Source organism: Scyliorhinus torazame, chromosome 28, assembly GCF_047496885.1.
Source record: "Scyliorhinus torazame isolate Kashiwa2021f chromosome 28, sScyTor2.1, whole genome shotgun sequence".
In the NCBI taxonomy this organism is placed as follows: Eukaryota; Metazoa; Chordata; class Chondrichthyes; order Carcharhiniformes; family Scyliorhinidae; genus Scyliorhinus; species Scyliorhinus torazame.
This window is the reverse complement of record NC_092734.1, coordinates 12,667,036-12,692,187: the sequence shown is the minus strand read 5'-3', so window position 1 is coordinate 12,692,187 and position 25,152 is coordinate 12,667,036. Positions and strand designations below refer to the sequence as shown.

General features: G+C 47.9%; 1 protein-coding gene across 10 annotated transcripts in view; it reads left to right on the top strand.

The window, feature by feature from the left end:
• Positions 1–25,152, top strand: part of LOC140403531 (PH and SEC7 domain-containing protein 1-like) — a 213,322-nt gene that overhangs the window by 172,243 nt on the left and 15,927 nt on the right. For 9 of the 10 annotated variants that reach the window (XM_072491496.1, XM_072491497.1, XM_072491498.1 and 6 more), the window contains one exon: positions 16,789–16,832. In XM_072491496.1, coding sequence (XP_072347597.1) covers positions 16,789–16,832 — 44 coding nt within the window. Of the gene's footprint in view, positions 1–9,626; positions 10,520–16,788; positions 16,833–25,152 lie in introns of those variants that run through there. The other variant, XM_072491506.1, reaches the window with a different exon arrangement.

The following is a 25,152-nucleotide window of genomic DNA, read 5'->3' as shown; positions in this document are numbered from 1 at the left end:
CATCCCCACTTCTGATCTTATGATGGAAGGGAGGTCATTGATGAAGCAGGTGAAGATGGTTGGGCCGAGGACACTACCCTGAGGAAATCATGCAGCGATGTCGTGAAGCTGAGATACCATATATGATCAAATGCGGCCTCATTGTCAAGGGCAGTCACTATCATCTCATTGCTGGCATTCCGCTCTATGTCCATGTTTGAACCAAGGCTGTAATGAGGTCAGGAGCTGAGTGATCCCGGCAGAACCCAAAATGAGCGGCCGTGAGCAGGTTATTGCTGAGCAATGCCTAGGGATCTTGTGTCTATTGGGAGTGGGTGAGACAATAATTTGCGGGTGGAATTTTGCAGGCCCGCTCAGCCGGATTTGCTTGTTGTTGCTCAGGATGAGAATTCAGCAGCATAAGGATGCCTGAAACGTTGAGGGTTCCCCCTGGGTCCAGACGAACCAGTGGGAGGAGTTACATCTCTGGAGATTTGGGTTCGTTCTTGTGTTTGTGCCTCTGCTCGCTGATAGTGGGTCATTTATTAGTGTGTCCCCCTTCTTCTCCCACCCCCTACAGACTGGGTTTCTCTTCCCCAGAGAAATCCTGTTGTTTTGGGTGATGTGATGATTTATACGCAAGCACGCCAAGTGAGTAGGCAGCTGGATTCTAACTCCCAATGGGACCAATCATCCATATCCTGGAAAAAAAGGATGTTTCCTTTTGTTCTCGAAGCACAAATAATGGATTTGGAGTTGTCTAAGATTGATTGGGTCACATGAATATGATGGAAAAACACCGTCATAGGGAAGAAGATAAGTAGGAACCAGTGTGTCAGGTGGTAGCAGTAGTAATAATAATCTTTATTATTGTCACAAGTAAGCTTCCATTAACACTGCAATGAAATTACTGTGAAAATCCCCTAGTCACCACACTCCGGCACCTGTTTGGGTACACAGGGAGAATTCAGAATGTCCAATTCACCTAACAAGCACGTCTTTCGGGGCTTGTGGGAGGAAACCAGTGCACCCGGTGGAAACCCACGCAGGCACAGAGGGAACGTGCAGACTCCGCCCAGACAGTGACCCAAGCCGGGAATCAAACCTGGGACCCTGGCACTGTGAAGCAACAGTGCAAACCATTGTGCTCCAACGCCGTCCTGAAGGAGGACAGAAATAGGGGAAGAGACTGACAGTTCGCAGAGCGACCCTGGACCCTCCTGTTGTACGACTAGCAAATATAATAATACTAGAACAGTTAGATGCTGAGTTTGCACACTTAGAAGAGGAGCAACAAAAAGATCTCAGAAGCTACTGGAAAAACATAAGAAGATCTGTAGGGACACACTGGGGTGTACTACAGTAACTTGACATGATGTGGACGTGGGTGACTCCAACCTGATAGAACACCATCCATGTCGACTGAACCCACAGGAACCAACTCAGATAGGGGTGGGAATCCAACACGTGTTGGAGAATCATTGAATTGACCTGAGTAAGAGTAGCTGGAGTTGGCCGGTCGTGTTAGTACATAAGTCAGATTGGACATCCCAGTTCTGTATAGACTACCAGAAGGTCAATGCCATCACCAAAACAGATTTGTATCCGGTTCCCAACTTGGTGGGCTGTATCGATAGGACAGGCAGTTCCTCGTGCCTTTCGAAAATTGATTTGTTTAAATAGTATTGGCAGGTTCCTTTAACGCCCAGGGCTAAAGAAATATCTGCCTTTGTGACTCCAAGGGGATTGAATCCGTGTAAAGTGATGCCGTTCGGATTCAAAACGCACCAGCTACATTTCAATGACGCATTCATCCAGTAGTGGCTAGGGTGCCTCGCTGCGTGGACTATTTGGACAACGTGGTTGTTTACAGTGACACATGGAAGTAGCAAGTAGGGCAATTGGAGGAGTTACTTAAACAATTGCAGGTGGCTGATTTTGTCATCCATTTGGCCAAAAGCGCGCTTGCCAAAGCAAAAATGACCTGCCTAGGACATGTTGTGGGATAGGGCCAAGTGATATCCAGAACAGCTAATGTAAGGGTGTTACTAGGTTCCCCATTCCCAAAACGAAATGGGAGATTAAGAGCTTCCTCGGCACGGCATGTGTGGGTTCTATAGAAGATTTGTACCTAACTTTAGTTCCTTGGCAATACCTTTGAGTAATGTATTGCAGAAACGGGCAACAATCCACAGAATGTCAAATATATTTTGAGGAATTGAGGGCCATATTGGTAAGCGAACCAGTGCAGGCCACCCCTGAATTTTCCAAACACTTTAAAATGGCCACGGATGCCAGCGACCTGGGGTTGGGAGCGGTGTTACTACAGGATGATGAGTCAGGTATAGAGAGGCCAGTGGGATACTTTTAAAGAAACTAAGTCTGTGCCAAAGAAAGTCCTCCACCATTGAGAAGGACGCTAAGAGCATTACTACTAAATGCTACATTAAGGTTGCAGCTTTCGGCCGGGGCTGGGTTCCAGGCGCGCGTCTGCAGACTGAGAGGGCAGAGCGTGTGTGATGTTGGGAGCGTGTGGCTGAAACAAGCTATAATATTTAAGTTGCACCGGAAATATTGGATTTAGTACTGGGTAATGAACCAGGGCAAGTGATAGATTTGTTAGTGGGGGAGCATTTTGGAGATAGTGACCACAATTCTGCGACTTTCACTTTAGTAATGGAGAGGGATAGGTACGTGCAACAGGGCAAGGTTTACAATTGGGGGAAGGGTAAATACGATGTTGTCAGACAAGAATTGAAGTGCATAAGTTGGGAACATAGGCTGGTAGGGAAGGACACAAGTGAAATGTGGAACTTGTTCAAGGAACAGGTGCTACGTGTCCTTGATATGTATGTCCCTGTCAGGCAGGGAAGAGATGGTCGAGTGAGGGAACCATGGTTGACAAGAGAGGTTGAATGTCTTGTTAAGAGGAAAAAGGTGACTTATGTAAGGCTGAGGAAACAAGGTTCAGACAGGGCATTGGAGGGATACAAGATAGCCAGGAGGGAACTGAAGAAAGGGATTAGGAGAGCTAAGAGAGGGCATGAACAATCTTTGGCGGGTAGGATCAAGGAAAACCCCAAGGCCTTTTACACATATGTGAGAAATATGAGAATGACTAGAGCGAATGTAGGTCCGATCAAGGACAGTAGCGGGAGATTGTGTATTGAGTCTGAAGAGATAGGAGAGGTCTTGAACGAGTACTTTTCTTCTGTATTTACAAATAAGAGGGGCGATATTGTTGGAGAGACAGTGTGAAACAGATTGGTAAGCTCGAGGAAATACTTGTTAGGAAGGAAGATGTGTTGGGCATTTTGAAAAACTTGAGGATAGACAAGTCCCCCGGGCCTGACGGGATATATCCAAGGATTCTATGGGAAGCAAGAGATGAAATTGCAGAGCCGTTGGCAATTATCTTTTCGTCCTCACTGTCAACAGGGGTGGTACCAGGGGATTGGAGAGTGGCGAATGTCGTGCCCCTGTTCAAAAAAGGAACTAGGGATAACCCTGGGAATTACAGGCCAGTTAGTCTTACTTTGGTGGTAGGCAAAGTAATGGAAAGGGTACTGAAGGATAGGATTTCTGAGCATCTGGAAAGACACTGCTTGATTAGGGATAGTCAGCACGGATTTGTGAGGGGTAGGTCTTGCCTTACAAATCTTATTGAATTCTTTGAGGAGGTGACCAAGCATGTGGATGAAGGTAAAGCAGTGGATGTAGTGTACATGGATTTTAGTAAGGCATTTGATAAAGTTCCCCATGGTAGGCTTATGCAGAAAGTAAGGAGGCATGGGATAGTGGGAAATTTGGCCAGTTGGATAACGAACTGGCTAACCGATAGAAGTCAGAGAGTGGTGGTGGATGGCAAATATTCAGCCTGGATCCCAGTTACCAGTGGCGTACCGCAGGGATCAGTTCTGGGTCCTCTGCTGTTTGTGATTTTCATTAATGACTTGGATGAGGGAGTTGAAGGGTGGGTCAGTAAATTTGCAGACGATACGAAGATTGGTGGAGTTGTGGATAGTAAGGAGGGCTGTTGTCGGCTGCAAAGAGACATAGATAGGATGCAGAGCTGGGCTGAGAAGTGGCAGATGGAGTTTAACCCTGAAAAGTGTGAGGTTGTCCATTTTGGAAGGACAAATATGAATGCGGAATACAGGGTTAACGGTAGAGTTCTTGACAATGTGGAGGAGCAGAGAGATCTTGGGGTCTATGTTCATACATCTTTGAAAGTTGCCACTCAAGTGGATAGAGCTGTGAAGAAGGCCTATGGTGTGCTCGCGTTCATTAACAGAGGGATTGAATTTAAGAGCCGTGAGGTGATGATGCAGCTGTACAAAACTTTGGTAAGGCCACATTTGGAGTACTGTGTACAGTTCTGGTCGCCTCATTTTAGGAAGGATGTGGAAGCTCTGGAAAAGGTGCAAAGAAGATTTACCAGGTTGTTGCCTGGAATGGAGAGAGTAGGTCTTACGAGGAAAGGTTGAGGGTGCTAGGCCTTTTCTCATTAGAGCGGAGAAGGATGAGGGGCGACTTGATAGAGGTTTATAAGATGATCAGGGGAATAGATAGAGTAGACAGTCAGAGACTTTTTCCCCGGGTGGAACACACCATTACAAGGGGACATAAATTTAAGGTGAAAGGTGGAAGATATAGGAGGGATAGCAGAGGTAGGTTCTTTACCCAGAGAGTAGTGGGGGCATGGAATGCACTGCCTGTGGAAGTAGTTGAGTCGGAAACATTAGGGACCTTCAAGCAGCTATTGGATAGGTACATGGATTACGGTAAAATTATATAGTGTAGATTTATTTGTTCTTAAGGGCAGCACGGTAGCATTGTGGATAGCACAATTGCTTCACAGCTCCATGGTCCCAGGTTCGATTCTGGCTTGGGTCATTGTCTGTGCGGAGTCTGCACGTCCTCCCCGTGTCTGCGTGGGTTTCCTCCGGGTGCTCCGGTTTCCTCCCACAGTCCAAAGATGTGCGGGTTAGGTGAATTGGCCAATGATAAATTGCCCTTCATGTCCAAATTGCCCTTGGTGTTGGGTGGAGGTGTTGAGTTTGGGTAGGGTGCTCTTTCCAAGAGCCGGTGCAGACTCAAAGGGCCGAATGGCCTCCTTCTGCACTGTAAATTCAATGATAATCTATGATTAATCTAGGACAAAGGTTCAGCACAACATCGTGGGCTGAAGGGCCTGTTCTGTGCTGTATTTTCTATGTTCTATGTTCTATGTACTAGCCCTTCAGCATGATAATAAACAAAGCCTAGTCCATAATCCGCTAGCATTTGTGGAAAGATTTAAAAGGTTGTATACTTTCTCTGCATCGTTTCAGGTTCACAGCAAAGTATGTGCCAGGAAGTCACTGCTTTAAGAAAAATACAGCAATTCTTTCACTTCAACAAGCAGAGAAATCATTCCTTTCACTTCTGAGGTCTAAACACTCCTGCCAGGTTCTCTCGGAAAGCATCAAGCAGGAACAAATCACCTACGGTTGTCAGGCAGAACATTGTCCCAGGCCAACCTACCTGTTGTCAGTTAACCAAGTCCCTCCGAGACTGGTTCCTAAGATCCACTCGGTGCCGAGGAGTCTGGTTTCTCCTCTGCCAAACACAAAACCTGGGAACACAGTGTCCTGGAAAGCAGGCTGTTGCAATTTTGAGTCTTCTGCGTCTGATTATAGGCCCACGGACCAAAATAATAAAATAACATAAAAGAAATAAACAGGGTGGACTGTTACAATGTTCTTTTCAGGAAAATAGCATGCCGTTTGTCAGGAAATATAGTAAAGTGGAGAAAAAACTAAAATAGAGATGCAGAATCGGGTTCCCTAGGCTGACAGGAGGTTCGCCTGCTGTGTGGAACTCCATGGTTTCCATTGCAGATCCCGAATCCGTGGGTTGCACTTTGGAAAGTTCTGATTTAAATGATATATAATCACACGTTGCTGAGTTTCACCAGATGCAACCGCTTTTTATTTCACACATGATTTCACGGGCCTTGTTCTAAAGTTAAACTCAGCAGGGGGCAGTGGGACTCTTGATTATTTTCTGATGCGCTCATTTACGAGTCAGCTCTCTGCAATCTAACTTAAACAGTCGATTCACGGCACATCGTTGCTGCGCTCACGAAGGTTCATGAGGACATACGAACTGTAGGAGTAGGCAATTCAGCCTCTCTGGCCCACTCCACCATTCAATCCGATGGTAGCTGACCCCTACCTGGACCTCAACTCCACTTTCCTGCCCATCCTCCAGAACCCTACGACTCTTTCCTAATTAAAAATCTGTCTCCCTCCTCCTCAGATTTACTCAATGCCCTGGCACAAGCGATGAGAGTAAATTTCCATTCATGCTTGGGCAAAACCAAATGCTTTCCTTAAGTTCTGACAAGCGCGATCCTTCCAGAAAATCCCATAATAATGAGCAAGTGCAGCAAATACCTCCCTCGGTACCAATGGAGAGGAGACTTAAAATTAATAACACAATTAAGCGTACATTTTGGAAACTATGCTTTCAGTTTGATGCTCCCTCTTCCAATTATAGTTCAGAGTGCTGCTGTTGCGCGCAGTAGGGACTCCGTCGAAGAAATGCATTTTTAAAGCTAAATTTTGTATTTCAAAATGGCACCTTTCTGTGGTTCACTGTCGCAGATCATCATGGTGCACTGGAGTTGCTATGACTGCACTTTCAATCGGCCTATACCGGTGCAGCCACCCCTAGCTTCATTACAATTTCTATGCAGCCTTGATAGAATATGTCATGTGATCAAAAGACGGCTCAATCCATTGAGACCAGTTGCTCCAGTGATTGATGCCTCGCATTTTGCCTAATTTATAACGGATCTATCTTTGGAGAGGAGAAAATCCCCAGACCTCTCTCTCTCTCTCTGACCTCCAGGACCACCCTCTTGGTATCACTGGGTTTCAGAAGCTCTGTCATTAATCTCTGAGTTTTATTCTCTCGCGAGGGCAGTCTCATGGGCCTCGTTGAGTTCGGAGCTGCAGTGCGTTTCATGTATATTAGATGAATGATTGCCCAGTTTGTTGCATTCTTGTCTTTGTGTGAGGAAATCTTAAGGATTCAAGCTCATAATCTAGTGTGTTACTGAGGGATTGCTGCGTTGCCTGAGAGTGTGGCCTTCTGGGTGAAATGTTCAACGGAGGTCCTGCCTATTTCAAATAAATGTTCCACATCCCAGAGCAATGTTTGAGGACAAAGGAACTCTCTAGATATCCTTGACCAACATTCCAGTTACAGATAACCAGAGGATTTCCCGAAACATTCCCAGCAGCATGGATAGGAAGGACTTATTTCCCTTAGCAGATAGTTAAATAGCCAAGCGCACCTCAATTCTAAGTGATTGACAGAAGGATTATGGGACGATATTGATTGGCTGGTCAGATGGGCAGAACAGTGGCAATTGCATTATAACCCTGGAAAGTGTGAGGTGATGCATTCTGGGAGGACTAACCAGGCAAAGGGAATACACAATGAACGGTAGGACCCTGGGACGTACAGAGGACCTGAGATCCTTGAAGACAGCAGGACAGGTAGATAAGGTGGTTAAGCAGCCTATGGGATACTTGCCTTTATTAACCAAGGCATAGACTATAAGAGCAGGGAGGTTCTGATGGAGCAGTATAGAATGCACATTAAGCGCAGCTAGAGTGCTGTGTGCAGTTCTGCTCACCACACTATAGGAAGGATGTGATTGCACTAGAGAGGGGGCAGAGGAGATTCACCAGAATGTTGCCTGGGCTGGAGCGTTTCAACTATCAAAAGAGACTGGGGAGGCTGCAGCTGTTTTCCTTGGAGCAGAGAAGGCTGATGAGGGAACCTGATTGAGGTGTACAAAATAATGAGGGGCACAGATAGGGTGGATAGGAAGGAGGTTTTCCCTTTAGTGGAGGGGTCAATAACCAGAGGGTATTGACTTTAAGGTCAGGGGCAGGAGGTTCAGAGGAGATTTGAGGAAAAGCCTCTTCACCCAGAGGGTGGTGGTAATTTGGAACTCGCTGCCTGAAAGGGTGGTAGAGGCGGGAACCCTCATATTTGCATTTTGGAAGGTCTAATACAGGTAGGGAATATACAGTGAATGGTAGAACCCTCAAGAGTATTGAAAGTCAGAGAGATCTATGTGTACAGGTCAACAGGTCACTGAAAGGGGCAACGCAGGTGGAGAATGTAGTCAAGAAGGCATATGGCATGCTTGCCTTCATTGGCCAGGGCATTGAGTATAAGAATTGGCAAGTCATGTTGCAGCTGCATAGAACCTTAGTTAGGCCACACTTGGAGTATAGTGTTCAATTCTGGTCGCCACACTACCAGAAGGATGTGGAGGCTTTAGAGAGGGTGCAGAAGAGATTTACCAGGATGTTGCCTGGTATGGAGGGCATTAGCTATGAGGAGCGGTTGAATAAACTCGGTTTGTTCTCACTGGAACGACGGAGGTTGAGGGGCGACCTGATAGAGGTCTACAAAATTATGAGGGGCATAGACAGAGTGGATAGTCAGAGGCTTTTCCCCAGGGTAGAGGGGTCAATTACTAGGGGGCATAGATTTAAGGTGCGAGGGGCAAGGTTTCGACGAGATGTTAGAGGCAAGTTTTTTACACAGAGGGTAGTGGGTGCCTGGAACCCGCTGCCGGAGGAGGTGGTGGAAGCAGGGACGATAGTGACATTTAACGGGCATCTTGACAAATACATGAATAGGATGGGAATAGAGGGATACGGACCGAGGAAGTGTAGTAGATTTTAGTTTAGTCGGGCAGCATGGTCGGCACGGGCTTGGTGGGCCGAAGGGCCTGTTCCTGTGCTGTACATTTCTTTGTTCTTCATTTAGATGAGCAGTTGAAACACCAGAGCATACAAGTGCTGGAAAATGGGATTGGGGTGGATAGGTTCTTGCTGGCCGGTGCAGGCACGATGGGCCGTAGGGCCGCTTTCTGTGTTGTAAAAACTCTATGACTATGAGAACGTTTGGGAATATCTTACACCCAAAGGGTGCTGGGGATATGGAGCTCGCTGTCTTAAAGTGTAGAAACCCACGTCGCATTCAAAGAAACACTTGGATATGCAGTTTGCCACAGAGCTATAGAGCGAGAGCTGGAAAGTGGGATCAGGGTGGGTCACTCCTTTATGGCCAGCCCGGACTCGATGGGTTGAATGGCCTACTCTTAGTAAGCTTTCCTATTACAAACCACAGGTCTCCACCTGGCAGGAACCAGGGTCACGGGGAATTTCATCCACTTGTTCTTTCGAAGAACTGCAATCATTAAATAAACTAATAGCCAGGTGACTGTGCTGTAAGCACTGCTGATAATTAAGATGAATAAAAGCACATCACTTGTAAATCTGCTTCTGCGTTTTTAAATATATAGGAAAAAAAAAAACCAGCCTACGTAAATAACCAGATGCTTCTCTATTGAGCTCTGAGCATTGCCCACAGTGCTAATTAGGAGCTGACATTTGTGTCTGACATTGAAAACACTCAACGCCTACTAAATGTTTCGGCACAGTCACTAATATCAATGACGAATAGGTGACAGGAGCCTCCCCAAGGCATCACACCAATACTGCTTGTATAAAAAGTGGAGGTGGGTGGGGGAAGAGAGAGAGAGAGAGAGCTGCTCCCAATGATCAAGCAAAAAAGTCTGGGGATTATAATGTTAATTTACTATCAGTCCCGAGCAGAGGCTTGGTGTAAATGTGCTGTAACTCTGACCTGCACTGTATAGCTCTGCTGTGTCTGACTGTCTGTCTCTGTCTGAGCGTGTGTCCCTGTCACTGTATGTGAGTATCTGTCTCTGTGTGTGTCTGTCTGTGTGTGTGTGTGTATCTCTGTCTGTCTGTGTGTCTGTATATTTCTGTTCTGTTTCTATCTGTGTGTCCCTGTCTGTATCTTCCTGTCTCTGTGTCCCTATCTGCGTGCCTCTGTGCCGTGTCTGTGTCCCTGTCTGTGTGTCCGTGTGCCTCTGTTTGCCTGTCTGTGTGTCTCTGTGTCCCTGTCTCTGTGTCTCTGTCCTTGTCTGGGTGTCTCTCTGTGTGTGAGGGTGTCTGTGTGTCTCTGTTCCCCTGTCTGTGTGTGAGGGTGTCTGTGTGTGAGGGGGAGGGGGGGGGGAGGGTCTCTGTTCCCCTGTGTGTGTGAGGGTGTGTGTCTCTGTTCCCCTGTGTGTGTGTGTGCAGTGAGCCCCTGGCAGTGTGAATTGCCCAGGACCAGGCTGCTGTGCTGCATGCTGTCCCGTGTCTGTGTCCCTGTCTGTGTGTGAGGGTCTGTGTGTGTGTGTGTGTGTGTGAGGGTGCAGTGAGCATTGTGAATCGCCCAGGCTGCTCTGCTGCATGCTGTCCAGAGTCTCTCGCCAGAGGGAGACATGATCGGACTGAACAGCGTCCACACGGGCGAGAACCTGCGGCCCCGCTCGGCAGCCTCTGCCCGCTACAACCGCGATTACTGCGGGGCTCACGCCGCTCGCTACCGGCCGCCGCAGCGCTCCAAATCCCTGCGGAACCCGGGCGCAGCCAAGCTGCCCAGTAAACACAAGGTAAGCTGGGCGGCAGGGAAAACACCTGGCAAACATCTGCACCGCTAACCCCCGCACTAAACCCAGGCGGCTTTGCAATCTTAAAAACACTTTCCTCCTCTTTATTTTAAACTGTGAACAGTAAATTGGGAACTTAATTCCAGTCACCTTCTCTCTCTAATGGTTTTGTGTTCCACCGACTCCTGGTTTATGCAAAGTGCTGAATATTGTTTTTTAAAAAGTCAGAAGTTGGGGAGTTGAGGGGGATTTTCCGCCCCCCCCCCCCCCCCCGGTGCGGGCGTAGGAGCGGCGCAAGAGGCGGCGTCCAGAGTGAGGAAAATCAGACCCCCCCCCCAAAGCTGATCGCCTGGGTTTGTTTTGCTGCATTGCACCAGAATATTGAATGGGCACAAACTATATGGGACCTGAGCTGAAGATCAGTGAAATTTCGGGGGGGGGGGGGGGGGTAGCTTCTATTCTGCTCTGGGAGCTTTGTGATTTTAACCTGCTGTTTACTCGGAGTGTGTTGTGCAGCAATGAGCCTTGCACAGTATCCCCATCATTGACAAGCCTGGGTTACACCAGGGCAAAGCCCAGTGTGATCCCAACCCCCAGGATTCAGTCACAGACTTCATTCAGCTGCTGCTGGGCACCTGCTATTTCCGTCACAGTCCTTTCCCTTCAATTGTTGGTTCTGCTGGCAGCCCCTTGGACCCATCTGGCGGTGTGGGGCAGGAGAGTTAGATGAATGGCTTTCTGCCACCACCCCCTGCCCCAGGAAAATGGGCCAGATTTTGTTGCAACACGAAAAGCCCCTGGAAGGCACACTTTTACTCCCGCACTAACCTGGCCCTCCATTTGTCACCAGCGCGCCATGCCAGCCAATCGCAGATCACCGCAAGTCGCTGCCTGCTTCTCGTAAAACTCATTCATAGTCTTTGGCCGGGATCAGCATTTATCGGCCATCACCAGTCAACTGGAGTTGCGCTAGGGCAGCACGGTGGCGCAGTGGGTTGGCACTGCAGCCTCACGGCGCTCAGGACCCAGGTTCGATCCCGGCTCTGGGTCACTGTCCGTGTGGAGTTTGCACATTCTCCCCGTGTTTGCATGGGTTTCACCCCCACAACCCAAAGATATGCAGGGTAGGTGGATTGGCCACGCTAAATTGCCCCTTAATTGGAAAAATGGATTGGATACTCTAAATTTTGTTTAAAACTGGAGTTGTGCTGCCCTACGGTCCCAAATTTCTCCAAAACAACAACAGGGTAACTCAGCTGTGAGGAAATTCATCCCGCTTATGGGTGGAACCCCAGAGACATGTAATGTAAACTTTGGATGGTTCTTTTGGCTAAATCTCGATGTTTCTGTTTTGAGGGTTACACTAACAGGGAGCCCAATAAAGCATATGTGACATATTGGCGACTTTATTATATTAGACCTTGTGCTACGTTGCTCCCATGTCTTGCTTGGTAAGATAAAAATATTGCTGCATTTACCAATGGCTATGATGCATAAGAGAGGGTGAACGATATGTCGAATGTGACAGCAAGACTGTGTTGCCAAAGATTGGTCCCCTCTATTGAAACACTGGCACAGTGGTTAGCACTGCTGCCTCACAGTTCCAGGGTCCCAGGTTCAATTCCAGCTTTGGGTGACTGTGCGGAGTGCATGGGGCTGGTTTAGCACAGGGCTAAATAGCTGGCTTTTAAAGCAGACCAAGGCAGGCCAGCAGCACGGTTCAACTCTCGTACCAGCCTCCCCGAACAGGCGCCGGAATGTGGCGACTAGGGGCTTTTCACAGTAACTTCATTTAAAGCCTACTTGTGACAATAAACGATTTTCATTTCATTTTCATTTCTCCCCGTGTCTGTGTGGGTTTCCTCCGGGTGCTCCGGTTTCCTCCCGCAGTCCAAAGATGTGCGGGTTAGGTGGAATGTCTGTGATAAATTGCCCCTTAGTGTCCAAGGATGTGCAGGTTAGGTTATGGGGTTATGCCGATAGGGTGGAGTGGACATGGGTAAAGTGGCCTTTTGCGGGTTGGTGCAGACTTGATGGACCGAATGGCCTCCTTCTGTACTGTAGAGATTCTATGATTCTATGAATAAAAATGCAGCAAAACTTATGGAGGAGTGTTCTGATGCAGTTGCGAAATTTTGGAGGGGCATCAGTGATTTGGGAATAGGATAGTTATCATGTGACTTGGCCAGGGGTCAGCACTGAGCTTCACCAATCCAAGGACAACAGAGGGTTGGACACCAATTCAAGCACCCTTGCCCTTTGGCCTGTTAATGGAGGATGCCTTCCATTGTCTCTGTAAGAATTCTTAGCTGAAGACATACCCCACCAGTCTGGCTGGATGTAAATACCAGCTCCAGAGATGAAGGGGGGGGGGGGGGGGGGGAGCATGCTTACTGACTGTGTAATCTGCTCTGTGGAAACCTAGTTCAACAGACCAAAAACGAACTATTCCCAAGTAGCTAGATGCACCATAATAGTGGCTCATTAACTTACTCCATGGAGATCACCGTCACTCGAGCATGAACCTCCAAATTATTCCATAAAGTGTTTTGAAGGTGTCCAGGGATTTGTCGGAAAGCCTTATGAAAATTAACTTTGGACTAAAGCCATGAGAAAAATAAAGATTATTTCGATGAAGCAGTCGGGGCAGGGTGGAGAATGCCCTCAAACATGTGAGAATGTAACCATCGCCCCTTGACTTTCAATGACATTACCATCGCTCAATGCCCTTCTATCAACAACCTAAGGGTTATCACTGAGCAGAAACTGAACGTGACTGGCCATAGTCCATAGAACTGGAATAAAGGGGTTCGATTCCCGGCTTGGGTCACTGTCTGTGCGGAGTCTGCACGTTCTCCCCGTGTCTGCGTGGGTTTCCTCCGGGTGCTCCGGTTTCCTCCCACAAGTCCCGAAAGACGTGCTGTTAGGTGAATTGGACATTCTGAATTCTCCCTCAATGTACCCGAACAGGTGCCGGAATTTGGCGACTAGAGGACTTTCACAGTAACCTCATTGCAGCGTTAATGTAACCCTACTTGTGACAATAAAGATTATTATTATAATATGAATACAAGAGCAGATCAGACATTAGCGGCCGGATTCTCCGTTTGGAATTTTCTGTTTCCCGACATCACCTGAAGGCCCTCCCCCAATGCTCCGCCCCGATGGGCCAAGTATCTGGCCGCGCCGAGCGGTGGTCTCAGTTGTCGGGAACTCGGCGTGGCGGCTGCAGACTGTGTCCAGCGGCGCGACAGTCGGGCAGGAGCCGCTGGTCCGGGGGGGGGGGGACTTGGGTGAGGGCTGAGAGGACCGGTCTGGTGGGGGGTGGCCAGGGGGTGTCCAGCAGGTCACTATCTGGCGGGTCGGGTCCATGCACGGGCAGCACCATGTTGTACGGCGCGGCCGCTGCAGGTCATCGACGTTCGCATGCGCGGCCACGGACCCGGCAATTCTCCGGGCGTTTATTCCGTGGGGGCCATACGTTTTACGTGGCGCGGCTGCCAGCCTGTCACTGGTCGGAGGACCGCTGCTGGGGCGCCGCAGATTTTTCCCACGTACAATGCCACGGATCCTCCGGAAATAGCCACACAATCGGAGAACCCAGCCCTAAGTCGTCCCGCCAGATCTGAATAGCGTGCGTTTTGCAGTTCTGTTTGCTGTTTTTAAGCGTTACACTCAGTGCAGCACGGTAGTAGTGGTTAACACCGTTGCTTCACTGCGCCAGTGTCCCAGGTTCGATTCCCGCCTTTGGTCACTGTCTGCACGTTCTCCCCGTATCTGCGTGGGTTTCCTCCGGGTGCTCCGGTTTCCTCCCACAAATCCCGAAAGACGTGCTGTTAGGTGAATTGGACATTCTGAATTCTCCCTCTGTGTACCCGAAGATGCACCGGAGTGTGGCAACTAGGGGCTTTTCACAGTAACTTCATTTCAGTGTTAATGTAAGCCTACTTGTGACATTAAAGATTATAATATTATTATTATCATCACATACTAATTGCAGCTACGAAGATGGTTCAGAAAAGACCTGTCGCTCCCCCACCCCGTCCCCGTCCCCAATTCTGCCCGAGAGGGGTGGAGCATTGCGGAAGGGTGGAGCTTGAAGTGTCCAACCCACTAATGAGATTTAAATCTATGCAAAAGCTTTGCTTGGGCCCCGCTATCGCGGGGTGCAAACTTCCTGAACGCTGCCAGTGGGGGACCGGAGCATGGCTTCAGAATCAAAGCTGAGCACAGATCGCAATTTTTCATTTGTGTGCTATTCTCCGCCCGATCGCAATTCTCCCTACCTGCGGTGGGAAGTGGAGTATTCAACCTCGGGGGTGGTGCAGCGAGTAACTTACCTCCTGACTCCCCAAAGCCTGTCCACCATCCAGGAGTGTGATGGAATATTCTCCAATTGCCTGGTTGGGTGAAGTTCCAACAACACTCGAGAAGCTTGACACCATCCAGGACAAAGCAGCCCGATTGATCGGCAACCCATTAACAAACATTCACTCTGTCCAACACCGGCAAACAATCGCCGCAATGTGTACCACTTAAAAGATGCATTGGAGGAACTCACCAAGGCTCTTTAGGCAGCAACTTCGAAACCCACCATCACTACCCTCTAGATGGACAAGAGCAGCAGATACCTGGGAACCCCACCACCTGGAAGTTCTCCTCCAAACCACTCACCATCCTGATTTGGAAATATATCGCCGTTCCTTCACTGCCACTGGCTCAAAATCCTGGAACTCCCTTCCTAACAGCACTGTGGGTGTACCTACACCACATTGACTGCAGCGGTTCAAGGAGGCAGCTCACCACCATCTTCTCAAGGGCAATTAGGGATGGGCAATAAATGCCTGACTAGCAAGCGATGCCCACAGCCCGTAAATGAAGAAAAAAAAAATTGTTCTTTGATCAACTTTAAAATAGGACATAACCTGGAGTTCCACACATGCAGGTGCATCCCAGGGACTGTGCTGTCATTGTCATTCCTCTAATGAATAGTCAAGGATAAGGAAAAGGCAATTAATTTTTCCCAACATCCTACTCGCTCAAACAAATATCCAACTCCCTTGGCCAAAGACCCGACTCCCTCAGCCGATCATCTAACTCTTCTTTGGCAGAGCATGCTTGAGGGGCGAAAGCACTTCAAAATCTTTTAAAAGGACATTCTCCTTTGGGTAGATTGTCGACTGGATAGGTTCACTAGCTTAATAAACTGGGATCTGCGAATGGGACAATCCCATTCCAGCGTTAACAAAACTTATGATGCATTAGGGTGTGATTTTCCAGTCCGTCTGGGCGACGGGATCTTCCAGTGCCGCAGAAGGTGACACTCTACCCATGGGTTCCCCGGCGGGTGGACGGGCAAGGTGTAGGCTTTGGTGGACCTGCATAGTCCTGCTGGCGGGAAGTGGCGAGCTGGCTCCGCCATTGCAAAAGATTCCGGAAAATTCCACCCGTCGTTAGATATTTCCATGGAGAATTCATCGTTTCATATGCTCGTTTGCAAGAATATTTGGCATGTGAAACAAAGGAAGCCCTCAAGATCTTATTCTTCCTGAATTCCAACCCTACCATCTCTCCAGTAGAACATTAATGCTTGGTTCTCAAGCAGACATTTGAATAAAAAAAAAAAAATGAATTTAGAGTACCCAATTCATTTCTTCCAATTAAGGCGCAATTTAGCGTGGTGAATCCACCTACCCTGCACCTTTGGGTTATGAGGCCGAAACCCACGCAGACACGGGGAGAATGTGCAAACACCACAAGGACAGTGATCCAGAGCCAGGATCGAACCTGGGACCTCGGCGCCGTGAGACAGCAGTGCTAACCACTGCGCAACCATGCTGCCCCAGTTCTCAAGGGCTAAATCGCTGGCTTTGAAAGCAGACCAAGGCGCAGCACGGTTCAATTCCCGTACCAGCCTCCCCGAACAGGCGCCGGAATGTGGCGACTAGGGGCTTTTCACAGTAACTTCATTTGAAGCCTACTTGTGACAATAAGCGATTTTCATTTCATTTTTCATTTCACAACCTCCAGTTTAACATCGCACCCAAGTATAACATCGCGGACAATGTGACCTCCCCCAGTACTGCACTGTGATGCCAGTTTAGGTGTGCTTGATTCCTGCAGACGCTTCAAGCCCCAACCTTCTCACTCTGACGCGAGAGCGGCTAAACCAAGCTGACACTCTAAAGCTATATAAAGTTCGGTTCTTGCAGGAACTTCATTATTTATCACGACTCTTCTCACATTCTCCCTCCACCTTTGTCTTTCTGCAGGTTCTGTATAGCTCGATAAAAAATGAGAAGTTGCAGTGGACAATGTAAGTATGCAACATCCGTCTCATGTACTTGTTACATTAACACTCAGAGTTGTAATTTTACTGTAATTTATTGTCCGTGTTATTGCAGATCTCACTACAATTTCTGTGAGCTTTCTGGAGCAGTAAAAATGTTGTGTCGCAAATACTGACACCCGCTCAGGGATCCCCTGCTAATACTGACACCCACCCTGGGACCCCCTGCTAATACTGACACCCACCCTGGGACCCCCTGCTAATACTGACACCCACCCTGGGACCCCAATTTCTGAAATAGAATGCTGACAAGTTAACATATTACAGTGGAAAATCTAGGTTCTGCTGTTCTCAGGACACCTCCTACTTTCCTGCCCCAGACCGGCTAACGGTAGCACATTTGGACTACCTGAATTCTCCCTCTGTGTACCCGAACAGGTGCCGGAGTGTTGCGACTAGGGGTTTTCACAGTAACTTCATTGTATTTACATTGTGTAGCTTGTGTTGCCCTATTATGTATTTTCTTTTCTTTTCATGTACTTAATGATCTGTTTGAACTGCTCGCAGAAAAATAATTTTCACTGTACCTCGGCACACATGACAATAAACAAATCCATTCCAATCCAGTGTTAATGTCAGACTACTTGTGACAATAAAGATGATTATTATTATAAATTTGAATGACTTCATGGACCCCCTGTGACTGTAGCTTGGTTCCTCCAGCCTTCACTGGATCCGAACTAGCAAAAATACCCACCTCATTCATCGTTATCTGTCTTCTGACAGCCTGCAGGGCTTAAGGGAAGCGGAAAGGTTTGATCCTTGCTAATTGTACTGGGTGTCCCTGCCTTGTAATTGCTGGTGCATCGGATGGGTTCAAATGATGGTATCAAATTAGCAATCACACACTAATTAGGCAGATTACTGCTTTGCAAATTGGTACAGGTGGGAGATGAAGGAATGGCTTTTAAGTCACGTCCTAAATAAGAGAAGGTGGCTGTCCTCATGCTCTGAACCTCTACCTGTCGGGTTTATGTGTAGCAGAGTGTAACTCCCATAGCATTGCAGGTCAGAGGATTTCTATGTTTTAGGAGCTTCATAGCGCCGAATCAAAGAAATGATAGAACACAGTTCCATCGTGTCTATGCGGGCTCTTTCATTGAGCTAATTGTGCTTTCCCCAAAGGAACATGGGAGCAAGATTAGGCCACTCAGCCCCTCGAGCCTGTCTTGCATTTCAACTGGACCATGGGTTACGGGGATAGGGTGGAGGTGTGGACTTAGGGAGGGTGATCTTTCCATGGGCCGGTGCAGACTCCATGGGCCTTAAATGCACCTTAAATTCTATAAAGAAGAAATCCTGGCAATCCCATCAGAGTATACCCAATGTTAAACTTGACATTGATCCACATGTCTGATCATCTCACTCAACGCCATGTTCCCACCCCATCCCCATATCCCTTGATGCCATTTGGATGTAGAAATCCGACAATCCTTGAGCATACGCAGTGATTGATCCTCCCCTTTGCCACAGATTCACCACCCGCTGAGGTCCCAGGATAGATTCACCACCCATCTTTTGGGTTGTGGGGGCGAAACCCACGCAAACACGGGGAGAATGTGCGAACTCCACACGGACAGTGACCCAGAGCCGGGATCGAACCTGGGACCTCGGCGCCGTGAGGCAGCAGTGCTACCCACTGCGCTGCCGCACTGCCCCCGTTTGCCCCTTATTCTGAGTGTCCCGGTTCAAATATTTATCCATTTTCCTTTTAAATATTGCTATTGAATCTGCCCCCCCCCACCCTGATCCAATCCAGGGCGCAACTTGTGTGAGAAAGGCCGGAATTCTCTGGCCATTGGGATCTGCTTTCCCCACCGGCAGCACACACCTGCCCCCGGGTTTCCCGGCTGTGTGAAGTGGTTTTGATGGGAAACCCCATTGAGTAGAGAATCCCGCCGACAGCGCGCGGCGACCCCTGAGAAACACTCACCTGGGGGGGGCAGAGAATCCCGTCCAAAATGCCTCCTAGTGTCGTCTCCGGTTCTTTTCCAATCACCTTTAAGTCTGTGTCCTCTGGCTACCTTTGACAGGTCCCCCTTCTGCCCCTAGCACCGGTTTCTCCATCTAACTCCCATCAAAACCCTTCATGATTTTGAGCAACATCTCAATCGATTGTCCTCTGCTGGAAGGGCCGGAAAATTCCAGCCAAACGGTTTGCGTTGGGCAGTGAGAAGGTGTTCGATTGTGACGGAGGTGTTCAGGGATAGTGCACCGATGTCCTTATGTCTCCTCGGGGTTTTTTTAATAGCTGAGAATAAAGATTGGTCTGACTTATGCCCCTGCGAAGCGCCTTGAGCTCTTTTATAGCTTTAAGCCCACTTAAGAGAAATACAAGTTGTTTTTCAGCAGTTGGCGGTGACGGCTCCCTGTAAGTTCAGTGTGGGTGGGCGGTAGACTGCTGTTGCTTTCATGTCACACGTAATGGGACGTGCATCAAACCGCTGGGAATGTGCAGTCTCTCTTCCCCCCCCCCCACACCCCGTGGAGGGCAATTCACATTTTTAAAAGGCCAATTTGCTGCAGAGGTGCCGAGCATTTCCCTGCCACTGACATGAGCATTGCTTGATTGGCGGGGTTTATCTGCTGGTGAGATCATTGACGGCCTTTTGATTGATGTGAACAGTTCGAGGTTCAGTCAACCTTCCAATGGCACTCGGGCAGTCTACTCTGTCTGGTGACAAGCAGGGTCACTGCTTTTACTGTGATTAAAGCTAAGCCCAATTCTGTATTTTAGGGTTGGAAAAATCTCGGAGGGGGCTTGTGGAGGTGGGGGGGTGCCACATGTCCCCACCTCGGCAGTGGAAACTGTGGACTAGTAACCTTGTCAATGTGCAGTTTGGGAGATTTGTGTAAGCAGTTTGTTATTTGATCTATCACCGGGGCAGCTTTCATCGTTTCCAGTATGGGAGGCCATTCTGTTGTCACCTTGATGATTGCAGCTGCTGTGTTCTCAATAAACTAGCACACACACTGGGGAGATACCTTGCACAGGACATGGACAATCTGAGGGTGGCACAGTGGTTAGCACTGCTGCCTCACCGCGCCAGGGACCCCCGTTCGATTCCCACCTCGGGTGACTCTGTGTGGAGTTTGCACTTTCTCCCCGTGTCTGAGTGAGTTTCCTCCGGATGCTCCGGTTTCCCCCTGCAGTCCAAGTATGTGCAGGTTAGGTGGGCTGGCCACGATCAATGCGCGGAGTTACGGGCATAGGGCGGGAGAGTGGGTCTAGGTAGGGTACTCTTTCGGAGATTTGGTGCAGTCTCGATGGGCCAAATAACCTATTTCGAAAGTGAGTAAGAGAGTTAACCATGGTGGCCTGCTCAGAATTTATCCCTCAGTGAAAATCACAAAGAAAAAGTGAACCTGGTCATTATCACACTGTTGTTTGTGGGATCTTGCTGTGCACAAACTGGCTGCTTTGTATTCTACCGAGCAACAGCAACTACACTGACCTATTGGTGCTTGAGGTCATCGCTGGGCAAAGTGTATTTTCCAGCACTAGCTTCCCTCAATCTGATGAGCACAGCCTTTCAATTCATTTATGCGACGTGGGAGTCTCTGTCTAGGCTAGTGTTATTGCCCATCCCTAATTACCCTCAAGAAGGTGATGGCACGCAAGTACTTCTGTGTTGTAGCTTCACCAGGCTGACGCCCAATTGTTTGGTGCACGTGGTGAAGCCCCTCCTGCACTCGTCATTGAACCAGGGTTGGTCCCCTGGCTTGGTGGTAATGGTAAAGTGGGGGCAGGTGCCGTGCCGTGAAGTTACAGAGTGTGGCTGAGTGCAGTTGTTTTGCTGCTGCAGATGGCTCACAGCGCCTCATGGTTGCCCAGTCTTGAGTTGTGGAGGGTATCCTCAATGTGAAGAGGGGACTTTTGCCTCCACAAGGACTGCGTGGTGGTCACTCCTACCAGTACTGTCAAGGACAGAAACATCGGTGGCAGGAAAGTCAGTGAGGATGAGGTCAAGTTTGTTTTCACCTCTTGTTGGCTCCCTCACCACCTGCCGCGGACCCAGTCAAGGTATTAAACATAAGTGCTCTTTCAGCAGTATGGGAGACCTTTTATCAAACCATTGCAGCTTTCTCTTGTGTCTCTTTCACCCTTGGAGCAGACCTCAAGCTGTTTCATTGTTCTGTACGTCATAATGCCTTCCCTGTTTATTTCAGTCATTCAGTCATCGTCAAGTGCAGCACAGAATCACATGTAATTATCTAATTACATTTCACAGCTCTATCCTATAGTTCTCAGGTCTGAAATTTTAATAAACTAATTGCTTTTGAGAGTCCGGCCTACTAGGATATTCTGAAGCCTGTGTTGTCAAGGTGACTGAGCATTGAGTGGATGCTGAGCAGAGACTATCAATGCAGAAAAATAATTTATTGCCGAATAATAAATAATACTGAAACGCTTGTCAGTACGATTTCTTATTCATCAATAAATTATTCAATTTATTATGTTGCCCTTGGCTCCTGGAGAAAGTATTAATAGCATTTCATACTGCGATCTGTATTAGCAAAAGGATAGGACATTTCGTAGAATCATACAACGCAAGTAGAAGGCCATTTGGCCCATCGCGTTTGTGCTAGCTCTGAGAGAGAACGACCCAATTGGCTTCACTCCCATGATGTTTCCCTTTAACCTTGCAAAATTTCCCCCTTCAACTATTTCGTTAGAAAGCTATTATTGAATCTGCTTCCTCTGCCTTTTCAGGCAGTGCATTCCAGGTCAGAATATGTTTTAAAAAACAATTCTCTTCATTTCCCTTTGGTTCTTTTGCCATATACCTTAGATCTGTGTCTTCTGCCTACGCGATGACCCCTATGCTAGTGGAAACAATTTCTAAATATCTACATTATCAAAATGCCGCCTACATTGAGTCACCATTGAACATTCAGCTCTAAAGTAGGACGACCCCAGCTGATTTGATTTTATTGTCACATGTACCGAAGTACAGTGAAAAGTACTTTTCTGCAGCCAAGGGAGCGTTCACAGTACTTAAATAGTCGACAAAAAAAGAATAATCGACAGAGTACATAGACAAATGGTACATCGACACATCGCACAAACAGTGATTGTCTAATTCTCCACATAACTGAAATCTCTGTGTAAAAAGAAACTATAGCATTGCGGATTGGCAAATCTAAAATAAGAACAAAAAATGTTGCCGCGCCCAGCAGCTCAGGCTGTGTCTGCAGAGATTGAGAGAATGAGTTAACATTTGAGGTCTAATTTGCTCTGATAGTGCAGTTATTAGTTACTCTTTTACATAAATCCAGAGGCAGATTAGACTCACAGCAATCAACAGACCGTGTATTGGGGATTAAGTAAACACTCCTAACCTCTGGGAGATGGAAGGCGCAGGTTGTCACTTTTTATGCAGAGGTTATAATTAGCAGTATACCTAACTGGAAATCTAGCCTCGAATCTCCAAAACAGTGTGTGGGTTGGGGGAGGGAGAATGGTGTGCGAGTATGTGCAGCACACGTTTGTTTAGCTCATGTTTTTCTACTCTGGTTGCTTTGGATGTAACTAAATTTTCCTGTTCTCAAACGCCTTGGGGCTTATTGCGATAATGCAAGTTGTTGTTGTCATCACGCCTCCGAGGAAAACAGACATGTTTGAAGTTTGAGAGAGAGTTAACTAACCCTAAAGAGTGGAGCTAATAAGGTGACGTGTTTCAGTGGTTCTCCGATACACCTGCGTCAGGCCGCAGGTGACGGGCCTGAGGATTGGCGGACAGCTAACGTGGTTGTACGTTTATTCAAGAAGGGACATAGGGAAGAGCCAGGTGTGCCGAGTCTTCACACCAGTGGTCGGGAAATTAGCGGGAAAAATTCTGAGGGACAGAATTAATCTCCACTTGGCGCGGCAGGGGTTAACCAAGGTTAGCCCGCGTGACTTTGTCAGGTGGAGATCCTGGGCTGGATTCTCCAGTTACCCCAGGCCGCGTGTTCCTCGGCGGTGCGCCTTTCGCTGGCGGCGGCATTCTCTCTTCTCGTCGATTGCTAATGGGATTTCCCCTTGAAGCCACCCCACACCGCCGGGAAACCCGCTGGCGATGGTGCGCTGCCAGGGGGAAAAGCGAATCCCGACGCCCGCAGAACTCCGGCTCAGGTCTAATAAATGTGATTGAATTTTTCGCGGAGGTGACCAGGTGTGTAGATGAGGGCAGTGCAGTTGGTGTAGTCTACCTGGACTTTAGTAAGGCTTTTAACAAGGTCCCACCTGGGAGAACTAACCAAGGGAGCAGAGGGTGTTGTCGAAGGTTAGTTTTGTGACTGGAAGACTGTGTCCAGTGTTGTACCTCAGGAATTAGTGCTGGGTCCCTTGCTGTTTGTAGTGTACATTAATGATCTAGATGGAAATGTGGGGTGTATGATCAGTACGTTCACAGGTGTCACAAGAATTGGTGGTGTGGTAAAGAGTGAGGAGGAAAGCCTTCGATTAAATGGGCTCGTCAGATGGGCAGAACATTGGCAAATGGAAATTAACCCTGAAAAAGATGAGGTGGTGCATTTTGAGAGGACTAGGCAAGGGAATATACAATGAACAGTTGGATGCCAGGAGGTACAGAGGACCAGAGGAACCCTGGTGTGAAGGTCAATAGATCCCTGAAGGCAGCAGGACAGGAAGATAAGGTGGTTAAGAAGGCATATGGGATACTTGCCTTTATTAGCCAAGGCGTAGAATATAAGAGCAAGAAGGTTATGCTGGAGCTGTATAGAACGCACATTAGGCCACAGCTAGAGTACTGTGTGCAGATCTGGTCACCACACTATAGGAAGGATTTGATTGCACTAGGAAGGGTGCAGAGGAGATTAACTAGGATGTTGCATAGTCTGGAGCGTTACATCTATGAAGAGAGGCTGATTAGGCGGTGGTTGTTTCTCTTAGAACAGAGAAGGATCGGGGGGATCTGATTGAGGTCTACAGAATTATGAGGGATGGACATGCTAAATTGCTCCTTAGAGTCTAAAGATGTGTAGATTAGGTGGGGTTACGGGGATAGGGCAGGGGAGTGGGCGCGCTCTTTCAGAGGGTCGGTGCCGACTTAATGGGCCAAATAGACTTAAGGGATTCTCTGATTCTAATACCCTCAGCTGGTACAGGAATTGAACCCACACTGTGGCACTGCTCCACGTCTCAAACTAGACGTCCAATCAGCTGAGTTGACTGAAGTGCAGTAAAACAGGCAGCATTGTTACGTCAACTGAGTGCAGTTGGTGTTGAGATTTGAATCAATAACCTGCATCAAAAGGAAAGTTTCCCTCGGTGAGTAACTGATTGGGAGAATTATTCAGGTTAACAACCCCTCCGCCTGCAGGCTGAGCTGGTGGAGAAATAATGAAGTCAGGAGCGGCTCTCTACATTTTGTGCGGTGTTCATATTGGGGTTTTAGTTGAAATGTGTCTTTGGATGGTGATGGTGCTCTGACCCAACACTGGAACTGGCACACGGCACCCTTATCTCCCGAGTCATGAAGAACGCATTCTTTCCAAGGTGGGTCATTTGGGTGGCACCCTTTTCTGTGTTAACTTTTTAATTCAATAAGGGGAGAATGATACACTTATCAAAATCAAAATGTCAGGAAGTGTACACTTTTATACAACAGTTAATTGGGAAGTTAATCAGCCCCGGAGATGGTTGATTCTGCGTGCATTTAGCTGGATGCTGAAATAGAAACGTGTATTTTCAAAGGTTCAGAAAGCACAACTTTTCAATTAGATTTTCTTATTTTAGCTTTGTGCTGTTAATTGCATTGATTTTTCAGTCAAACCCCGTGAGAATTCTCTTCACATATCTCTGATTATCTGCTGTGAGGCTCATTACGGCTGTGACTTCTTCACCGGGTATTAAGTCTGATTTAAAAAAAACAAAAAAAAAACAATTTTTTAAAAAATCTTTTGATGTAAAAGGTGGGATTGAACAAAGTGGTGGCTTAGCCTGGGTGCTGTCCAGTATGGGCAGGCCTGAGTCCTATAGGCCTCGATGTCAAAATCTGATTCCAAATTGTCTTGACTTGGAAAGCCACGCCTTGCTCAAAATCATTAACGGGCCTAGAATACCGAGGTGGCAAGGAGAGAAAGGGCGAGTGAGAGAAAGTGAGAGGAGATCAAAACAGAGACAAACCGAGGAAGACAAAGCGCAACAACTGAGTATGAGATGAGGTTGAAGGGAGATCTCTCTGGTTGGCTGCAGGGATTGATCTTCTCTGGGGATGCTATCGAGCCCTGTCTTCATTGATGAACACCCATGGGGATATTGCCACAGCTTGGCCAATAC